At 36.5% G+C, this 10,855-nt stretch overlaps 1 protein-coding gene across 4 annotated transcripts; it reads left to right on the forward strand.

The window, feature by feature from the left end:
• The first annotated feature begins 474 nt into the window (after positions 1 to 474).
• LOC113231638 (origin recognition complex subunit 2) lies at positions 475 to 10,802 on the forward strand. 4 transcript variants are annotated; one of them, XM_026466059.1, is made up of 9 exons: positions 475 to 799; positions 876 to 1,046; positions 5,302 to 5,532; positions 6,645 to 6,730; positions 7,160 to 7,336; positions 7,531 to 8,065; positions 8,508 to 8,741; positions 9,243 to 9,250; positions 10,465 to 10,649. In XM_026466059.1, the coding sequence occupies exons 2-9, from the start codon at positions 878 to 880 to the stop codon at positions 10,510 to 10,512; spliced, it is 1,488 nt and encodes a 495-aa protein (XP_026321844.1). In that variant the 5' UTR covers positions 475 to 799; positions 876 to 877; the 3' UTR covers positions 10,513 to 10,649. The 4 variants fall into 4 exon arrangements, with proteins under 4 accessions (XP_026321844.1, XP_026321843.1, XP_026321840.1 ...); XM_026466058.1 differs by lacking the exon at positions 10,465 to 10,649 and adding an exon at positions 9,339 to 10,381; XM_026466055.1 differs by lacking the exon at positions 9,243 to 9,250 and having other exon boundaries at positions 10,465 to 10,802.
• The last annotated feature ends 53 nt before the right edge of the window (positions 10,803 to 10,855 follow it).

Genomic DNA, 10,855 nt, shown 5'->3' on the forward strand with positions numbered 1-10,855 from the left:
CTATTAGATGCTGTTTCATGTCTAACACATATTCAGCCCTCAAAGTAATATTACTCTGAGGTTTAGCCTATTTGTTTCCTCTAATTGTGTCAAAGAAAACTTTATTGTATGTACGATCAGTCGATCACTTAGAATATAATATAAATAGACTGTGGTGCCCGTAACTTTCTACAGCAATGTCACAGGCATCACAGTCTAGTCTAGTCAGTCTCTCAGTACGAATTTCAGGATTGCAGGATGGCTTGCGCGCTGCAGATACATTCATAAGCCTGCATTACGCGGCAGACGGCTAGGCGGACTGCAATGCAGTATAATAAACCCCACATGAATGCCCCCAATTTACAACGACTGTACGACAATCACCGAATAGGTACAGGACGTGTGTGATTGATTATGATTAATGAATGGCTTGTTATACCAAGTACCCAGAGCCGTAAAAATAATAATAATAAAAAATTACTTTGACTTCCCGGATTCCCGCTTAATTTATATTGATTTATATAGATAAATCTTTAGCATTTGTGAGTTAGATCCAGGTTTTTGGTTAGATCAAAGATCAACATACCTATTTGGAATCTTACGTCAATCAAATAATTTGGTTCTAGTTATTTTTTTATTGACGTCGTTATTATTTTTACAAAACTACCATAAAGTGATTAGATCCTCTTTGATCTTAGATATAATTTTTATTCCTGACATTGGGAAAATCGTTGTGGAATTCGATTTATAGAAATTGGAATTGGATTGGTTCTAATTCTTTGATGTTGTAATAATTATAAAATCATATTTATTAATGTCAGTAAGTATATTGAGGTATAATGTACTGTTCTAATTTATTAATAGTGTGTTTTCTAACTTTATATTGTAAATTCTAGACATGAGTGAAGATGGTCCAAGTACCCCAAGGAGAGCGTCACGCGTGAGGAGTAAGCCTAGGAAATACGGCGATTTCTTTGACCTATCCTTGACAAAACGGAAGCACGAAGAAGAGGTGGAAAGCTCTGAGGATGACGATAATGAAGTGCAATGTCTGCAGAAACCTACAGGTGATAGAAAAGCGTTTTAGAAAGATTCATAGTTGAAACAAGCATAAAATTTCAATTTTATTGGAAGAGTTTGTAACCTTAAATCTGTACTGTTACTGGCTTGTAATTAAGCACTTATTCTGAATTAAATTTGTAAAAGTATTCCTAGTGAATAAGTACTTTCTCCTGCAGCCATTCCCTGTTGTTGAAATGCTGCTGTTATAGTAGGTCAAACATGGCCTCTTTGGCCACCATGGTGTTCTCATTACACAGCTAGTTGTAACAAAACAAGCTAGTCTTTGGAGGCCTTGTTGTATTAGTTGGCCTAGTTTCTAGCATACCCCACCAGCACTGTCTATTTGGTCATTGGTTGAATGTTGTAGAAGGCCACATGGTGGTTTTGGGTAGTGGAATTTCATTTGCATCCATCTTGTGGCTTTGCCAAAAAGCACTTGCTTGTGTGGGCTTATAGTCAAAGTGATTATCGTAGCCTTAGAGTGAAAATATGTGAGGTTTTTTAGTTATTACAAATTTTTGTTGTAGCAATACTTGCAAAACCTCTTGCTTAACTATATTAACATCTGAATAAGATATAATTTAACATTATTGATTGCGTTTGCTATATTTTTACCACATTTTTATCCTTTTCATAACAGATTACATAGAAAACTTCACTCGTAAGACAATGTTATGCTTAGTGTAAATTTTCTTCAATTACTACTCTTGCATTACTCTAATAGATAATACCACCACCTTACTTTCTTAAACTCATATCTTAAAGCACAAAGTTACTGAAATGCAAAAAATGGATTGTATATACAAATTTTGCAGGCTGATTTCACATCACATTTCGATGCTGCGTGTGCAATACCGCTGAAGAGCACTTTGTAAATACTGCATAACAGCGAATATAAAACTTAATATCTTAGCTATTGAACTATATTTTACCGACTGAACTCTGTAGCTACTTCTTTGCAATTCACTTTGTAGAAAAATAATGTAAGTTTACCCATAACTTGTTTAGATTCTGGATAAAGTCACTAATGTGGTTTTGTAGTAACAAATTACAGAAAAAGTAGTATACTGCTAGTAGGTGCACGGGATTGAAATGAAACATTTTATTAAAGGTTTGATTTTATTATCACTAAAGAGCAAAAATGACAAAGTAAAGAGGCTTTTGTCCTTGTCTGGGACAATACAGGGTCATAATAAATTAACAAAAAAGGTTCTAAAACAAACGTCTTGGAGCAAAATATCAGATAAACAATAAATTGTTACTATATTGCTACTCATAGTCAAATTATATAGAAATCTTTTTATAAGTTAGCCAAAAAGAATGTAAGTTCTCGTGATTAAAATGTTACTAAATTTTGTAGCTTGAAAATATATGCAATTAAGCAAAAAAAAACAGTTGTAAGTTCTCTGAAAATCACAGCAGCTTACACCTGTTAAATGTCTTCCACAAATACAATTAAAAGGTAGTGTCTTGCTCTGTAATCATGCCACCCTATTTATTTTTATTATGATATTACCCACTATAATCTGAGACAATGGAAAAAAATAATTTCCATAGTCTAAGACTATAATACACAGCTGACGTACATTACTTTGCGTCATACCTCTGATAGGCGTGCTTTATTTCAGGAGACTCGTCGAGCTGTGCTGATGCTGTAGTCGAGGTTTTGCATTTGGGTACGAAGTGTTACATACCATACTCTGATTTACCTAATGGACCCCAAGCTCGTCCATGGTTTTACGCTGATTCTAGTTGTGCTGAAACACGTAAACAGTCCGCGTTCCAAGCTTGGGTAGATGTTTTACTACGCAAAGCTCCGAGTACTCAGAATTTGAAGAAAGTTTTTAATAAGGTCGCCAAGAAGTGCAAAAGTGTGTTACGTAGGGCTAAGTTCGACCATGTGCGCCGCATAGGGGCCAAACTTGCTTCTCGTCCAGCAGGCAGCAAATACTTTTGGTCCCTGGACAAAGCAGTCGAATCTAACTTTAGTCGCTCATCTTTGCCACCTCTGCTGAGGCCGGATGGCTCGCTGGTTCGTACTGCGGAAGAGAATGCGAATCTTATTGCGTCACTCTTTGCAGAGAGTGCGCGTTTGGATGCCGCAGAGAACCTTTTTTTTTTTTTTTTGACGGGGGGGAAATCTTTAGCCCAGGGAGACTCAGGGGTTACTCACCCTCCACACTGGAAGGCCTACCCCACTAAAACCCCCCCCGGGTTTCCCTCTCGCCGGTTGAGTCGGCGCCGTGGGATCAGTGAACATTCACCACGACGCCGCCCGGCGTGCCGCAGGGAACCTACCACCTACTTTACCTCAGGCTGACTGCATTATGTCGCCAGTTTGCATACGTCAAAAAGAGGCACTTAGAACTCTGCGAAATCTAGACATTCATAAAACTAGCGGGCCAGATGGAATTCCAGCAATAGTCCTGCGTAACTGTGCGCCTGAGGTGTCTCCTGTTCTCACACGCCTGTACCGCCTCTCACTTGGTCGTGGAAGCTTGCAAACGTGTAACTTATGCCTAAAAAGGGAAGCAGAGCTGACCCTGTCAACTATAGACCTATCTCAGTCACTTCCATACTCTGTAAGACTATGGAACGTGTACTCAACAACCGTCTCTTGTCGTACCTCGAAGACAACGACCTCCTTAGTGATCGCTAGTACGGATTTCCACGAGGGCGATCTACTGGGGATTTTCTTGTGTATACCTGTCACATATAGAGCAAGGCTGTAGAAAAGCAAGGCGAGGTACTTGCAGTGTCTATAAACATTTCTAAAGCCTTTGACAGGGTCTGGCACACAAGCCTTTTAAGTAAGCTTCCCTCTTATGGGCTTCCCACTGACCTTTGTAATTGGACCTCGGATTTCTTGAGTGAACGTTCGATTCGAGTGGTCTTAGAAGGCTACTCTTCCGAACATACGGCGATAGATAGAGAGTTCCTCAGGGTTCCGTACTGTCTGCGACTCTCTTTCTGCTGCATATCAATGATATGTTAATTCCTTTGCGTATGCTGATGACAGCACAGTTGTAGATAGATAGGTACTTGACCAATGCAAGGGTCAGTGGACAGGAAATCCAGTCTTGTCGAGAGTCCATGGTTAGCCGTTTTCATTTGACACTCCAGGCAATCTCCGATTGAGGCGATGCCAATCTTGTCAAATTTTACGCTACCAAAACGCAGGCGTGTTTATTCTCAACAAAACGGAGTTCCTTTGAGCTGACTCCGACTTTCGTGATATATTCATACCGATGCCCGACTGTCTCCATTTATTTTCCTTTTTATCATTAACTTTCAAATAATAAATTTTAGCATTACTTCGTCTTGATGAATTTGATCTCTTAGTTCTCCTAGTCGTCGGTTTCGTGCAGAGATCGTGTTATAACTTCTTCAATTATTTGGTAAGTACGCGGACTTGCGGCCAATTTCAGTAATGCTACTGTTTCGCGGTATTGTTTCGATGGCAAAAATGAGGTTTCTTAGAGGCTAAATGAAATTCTGTGAAATCTAGCTTAGGCGAGTTAGCGTTAAGGATCTGTTGGCACGATATTTCAATTTTGTACCTTTTGCTGTTACGCGATATTTACCAACTGCTCTTCCGCGGTTTTGCAGGCGCAGTAACGATTTACTTCATATTCACGCACTGGCTTTTATCTATTCTTAAAGTAATACCTCTAAATTAACACCCTTGACAAGAAATTTAAAATAAATAGAAAGTTTTGCCATCTCCTAAATAATCACTCTATAAGATACGTGTTTGAGATAATAAGGCGACGATATGAAGCTGTGCCTCTACCATGAGATTACAGTGACAGTTATAGCTAGTGATCGCGTAAAATGTTTTTATACAAAATGTTGTTTCTTCTTATGACTGCTAGGGGCGCTGTATATTTTGCCATACAAGTAAATATGCGGTCGCTAGTGACAACTGTGACAGTAAACTCGTGGTAGAGGAATTGGTAATTTGAAGGGTTTGGTTTATTTAGTTCCCTTCTTCTATTTTTGAACAAAATTTATTGTGTTTAATACTATACTCATATATACTCACATTAGGACTCCACAATCCTCAGGTTTGTTTGGATGTCATCACAGATTGCACTGATAAACATCACCTGTATTATTAAGTTGTCTGTATGTTCAATAGTAGAGATGACTTGTGTCAAGCCTGGTCATGAAGTTATTAAACACCTGTAAGCAGCAGTTCCAGAGGAAAGATAGAGCAATAACTGACATGTTATCACTAAAATTGAAAAATTTTTACAGCATTGTTCAGCAATGATGATGTTGAAGGCCAAGACATTTTCAAGTTTAAATCTCGTCATACAAAGCTTGATCTTCAAAATAAAGTTAAAGCCACCATCAGCAGTTCACCAAAAGTCATAGAATCTCCAATGAAAACTCCGCGAAAAAGTATTTTAAAGGGAATTAATAGTCCCTTTATGAAATTAACTGAGGTTACTACTCCTAAACATTTTAAGGATGTTATGAAGAAACGTAAGTCCCTTAAAATTTATTTTTCATGCGCCATTATGGGAAAACTAGTTGCAAAACTAAAAGGTTAATAGGTTAGTTAATTATTTTAATTAACTAACCTATTAACCTTTTAGTTTTGCAGTTTAGTCTAATATCACTATCATGGGTTGCTATATTTTTTGGCTTACAGTACATTTAGACAAATTATATTAACATATAAACAAATTACTTTATAAAATTACTTCATAATTAACTTAACACAAAAAAATCACAAGGGAATAAATTGTGAATATCTATATGTAATGTATTCAGGTTTCTTTTTCAAGTGTGGTAGCATCCCTGGACAACAACGCTCCCCAATTGCTTCCAAGGTCTTACTGCCCACATAGGACTCTTCAGCACCTACTGTGGTATGCAGGGACCACCTTGGGAAACTAGGGACAGTGATAATTTCTCATTTTGTAGAGAATTTTGGCATTTTAAGTGCACTTATATTTGTCCTCACAACTGAAGTGTGAAATTCTATACTTGAAGCATTTTTGGGTAGCACCAACCAGTTCACGAATTTTTCTGGTTGAAATCAGATTTGAGATAGATGCTGCAGATATTCAGATTGAAAAGTTTTACTTCTGGAGTCAGATTGGCGAGATATGGACAGTAAAACACCTTTACACCAGTATAACACGGCAGACTGATGACCTGAAGTGACCAAATTTTTGTACTTAAATTTCAGAAACTTATTAATAAGTATTCTGTGCTTTACTTTAAAAGTGCTTACTTTTGGCGTGCGTACAACAGTGACTACCTAGTTTGAGACCAGATAATTAGTGTATGGGTTTGGCACGTTATTCTTATTATTAGCAATGATAGATCTCTCTATTTTGGAGCAAGTACAGAGCGAGCTCATCGTGCAGGCGCCGATTTCGATTAGATTTGAATAGATTTTACTTATTATAAGGCTCATTTCACGTTTCTCAAATTGTAGTAGAAGACTTGATTAGTACAGGGCATACTAAATCTACTTGATTGCAATTAGAACCAACTAATTCTCGATTTTTCTCCGCATAAGTACTTAAACGAAAACGGCACAATAAGCCACGTCGTAAATTAATAATTACACTTTTTTTTTTCAGGCATACTAAAGGAGATCGAGAGTGACAGTGAAGAGACTGACTTCTCTGGGGATAGCAGTGACTTTGTACCTGAAGAAAGTGAAGAGGTAATTATATATTATTCTTTAAAATGATTATAGTAATTTAATTTTTGACCACTATTAGTTTGCAATGGCCAACAATTAATTAAATGAAACTATATTTTAACCGACTTCAAACAATAGAACCTGTAAAAATCTCGACACGTTGGTTTGTTTGAAAAAAAAAACAAATATAAACGATTTAGTCCCGAAAAAATAGTTTCATTTATAACGTATCGCAATCGCGAAAACATAAGATATCGATAAGTAACGGAAATGTAACTCTTTTTACTTCATGGCTATGACTGTGTTAATGCTTGTTAATTTTTTATAAAAAATAAAAATATAAATAAATAAAAATATCCAATATACAGTTTATAAAAACAATGTTAATGGTTAGAAGTTTGCATGTAATTTTACATCTTATTGTGCAGTATTACATTTTTTGGTTTATAGTCGGGGTCTTCACCAGAATCTGAAGAAGATGACCGTGAAGAAGAACAAAAGGAAGAAAAAATAAAGAAACCAAGCAAAGTACAAATTGTTAAGAATAAAGACACGAAAATGAAGCACAGAGACCCTGATTACATAATCACACCTGATAATTATTTTATGATGCACTCTAGTAAAAAGGTAATTAGTATCTGGTTTAAAGAAGACTATAAGAAGGTCCGCCCACAGTAACATGGAAAATATAGTTTCCCTTCCATTCTTATTAACTTTAAATTTCAATGAGTGACATTGTCTCGTACCTAGCAATGGGGAAGCTCGCTGGCATGATGCCAGAGGATAAATCTACATTGAACACTTTCTTCATTTACTTTCAGATAACAACTTCTGATCATACCCTAGCAAGATTAAAGAACATAAACATCACTAATCGCCTACTAGACACAGACTCCTACATAAGTCAAGAACATAAAAAGAATATATCTGATCTTAGTAATTCATATGAACACCTATTCAACAAATGGCTTTATGTTTTGAGTGAAAATTATAATATCATACTTTACGGCATTGGTTCCAAACGCCCACTATTGCACCAGTTTCAAATGCTTAAGTTGCAAGACTTTCCCTGTATTGTTGTTAATGGATTTTTCCCAAGTCTTACAGTGAAGAGCGTGTTAGAAACCATTGTAATAGATTTATTAGGAAACAGTACTGTACCCTCAAACATTAGTGATGTTGTCAGCCTAATAGAAAACCAGTTGAAAGAAAAAGGAATGGAATTATTCCTTATAATACATAATATAGACGGTACTATGCTTCGTAACGCCAAAACACAGTCTACGTTAGCCAGTATCGCACAGATAAAGAATATTCGTACTATAGCTACTATTGATCATATCAATGCGCCTTTGTGTAAGTATAATTTTACTCAAAAGACGTAAGAAGTTTTTATTCAAATCAGCAATAAGACACTATGGTCAGTTGAATCTAAGGGTCGTATTCTAGAACTCTATTCAATACTCAAGTCAGGATTTCAGCAGAGTTGAGTATGATTTCAAGCACTGGAAATACGACCCTAATGGCAAGGACTTGAGTATGATTTTCAGTGCTCACTGCAATACTCAAGTTAGGACTTAAGTATGATTGAGACCACTAGAAATCATACTCAAGTCTTTGCCATTAGGGTCGTATTTCCAGTATTTGAAATCATACTCAAATCCTGACTTGAGCATTGAGTAGAGTTCTGGAATACGACCCTAAATCTAAAAAAATCTATTGCCACAATAAAAAAATCTGAAACTGTGTTCCACCTTCCAAATACGCTCATTTTAAATTTTCAATTTACTTATTTCAGTATGGGACCATTCCAAACTAAGCAAGTTTAATTTCACATGGTGGGATGTGACTACTTTCCAGCCATATACTGAAGAAACGGCCTTCGAGAATTCGCTGATGACTCAACGAAGTGGCGCCCTTCAGCTTTCGTCGTTGCGTAGCGTTTTTGCCTCTCTGACTACGAATGCTAAAGGAATATACAATATTATCATACAACATCAGTTAGAGAACCACAAGCAATCACATTATCAAGGTAAGTAATTATACTCAAGAGAGCAATGTTTAAGTAAATTCCCTAAATACTATGTACATACATACAACTAAATAAGTCGGTATAGTACTTTCTGTGCCAAAAATAATGGCACTTACACTAGCCCCCGTAGCATGGCTACGCATGATAGTCGCGACGCGCAATTGAAATAAGCGCGCACTATTGACTATCTAAATTAAATCTGATTAAGACAGCCAATAGCGCGCGCGCTTATTTCAATTTTATCGCGCGCGTCGCGCTAATTATGCGTAGCCATGCTACGGGGGCTGGGCTCCGTAACTCGCTCAAGGTTACGCGATAAGTGCCTACCGCCGAGTGTGTCGACGTCGGCACAAACGCTCAGAGGGTGTTGCACGCACATCTAAATGAGCGGCATGTTTCGTAAGAAAAATCGTCGCAATGTCGAAATCGTGTAATTTTTGTTCAGTGGATGAGTGTAAAAATAGGAAGCCTAAGAATAATTTATAATTTTTTTCATTACAGAAAGTAATGTAAGTTTAATATTGTGTTTTTACCATAATCTCTTTATTTTCGATTCTTTGTGCCCTCAATTCCTAAGAATTTATTTTTATTTGGTAGGTTGTGATCAACGATTACGAGATTTTTAAATATTTAAAATCATACCTAATGGAAATACTTATTTTCAATTATTGCACTTGTAGTGTAAGTAAGCGAGATTCAAGCAAACGGCTTTCGAATTATCCATTTGAAAAGTTTTTAAAGGACGTAACAGTTTTTATTCATGTATTTTTATTGCCATAGTAAGTAAACTAGACTAATCTAATAACCATCTCAAGAATACTAATACAATCGTCTGCGACACAACCACGCCAATAACCTGGTCTCAAACTGGAGAATTCCCTGTACTATGAGTACTAGAGTAAATATTCACTTGGGGGCACGAGCCAAAACGCCCAGATCAGAGCTAATTTAGTAAAGTTCATTTCGACAATTAGTCCAACCAAAAATCGAACCGCCGACCTTCAGTTGAGAGGAAACCCTTCTCCCATCGCTGTACTAAATAAATAATTGTAATTTTAAAGTTTCAGACAAGTCTTTCATTTCCATTAAAATCCTTACACATTCGGTTCCGCACGTCTGCACGACGGGCAACCTTGTTTTCACCTCTATGAACGCCTGCTTAGATTTATTTTTCTTTGTAGTGAGCGCCTGGCGTCATTAGTAAGATTTAGTACGCTATTATTGTGTAGGTATAATATTCGATTTTGTGATGTCGTATCTCTTACGTAGTAACTATAAAGTAATCTGTGCTTATATTGACTGACGTCAATAATCGTCTAAAACTTTTGCATGTTTCGGCATCAAGTTTTGGAAAGTATGTAAAAAACCCGCTTTTTCGTGCAGATTTACATATTGATTTATTTCATATTTGATTCACCAATGAACATCTTCACTTTGTATCTTAAATAGTAGGAACATAGGTACTGATTTTTTGCTTACAAATAACTTCTACATACTTCAGGCACCTGGCATATTATGCTGAGTTAGCGTTCTTTCTCTGCTGTGACAAAAATTTTTTTTTTAATTTTTCCTTTCATATTTAATCTAGTTTTGTGGCATAGAGTGAATAGTGTCTATTTATTTACGCATATTACTATAACAAACTTCTCTTTTTAACTTCACTAACTAGAACGTAAATTTACAATATTCTACGAATTTGTCTCATTTTGATTCTTCTTTACAGGCCTACCCTTCAAGGACTTGTACTCAAAGTCACGTGAACAGTTCTTAGTGAGCTCAGACTTAGCGTTAAGGGCACAACTCACAGAGTTCTTAGATCATAAGTTGGTGAAAATGAAGAGAAGCTACGACGGCAGCGAGAACTTGGTCATACCTATTGATAATTCATTGTTGCAACAGTTTTTGGAACAACAGAGTACTTGACCAAATATATTGGGCTTAGGCGCTGCTGTTTTTGAATTTCCCTATCGTTTTTGATTGTTGTAATACATTACGTGCCAAAAACGGAGACTCATTTAGTAAGGAAAAAATGAAATAATTTAAATTATGTTTAGCTTTTATTTTACAATCCCAGAAATAAAGTCTTAATAGGATTATAATATAATATATATCAA

Source organism: Hyposmocoma kahamanoa, unplaced genomic scaffold (genome assembly GCF_003589595.1).
Source record: "Hyposmocoma kahamanoa isolate Upper Pololo Valley unplaced genomic scaffold, ASM358959v1 66, whole genome shotgun sequence".
Taxonomy (NCBI): domain Eukaryota; kingdom Metazoa; phylum Arthropoda; class Insecta; order Lepidoptera; family Cosmopterigidae; genus Hyposmocoma; species Hyposmocoma kahamanoa.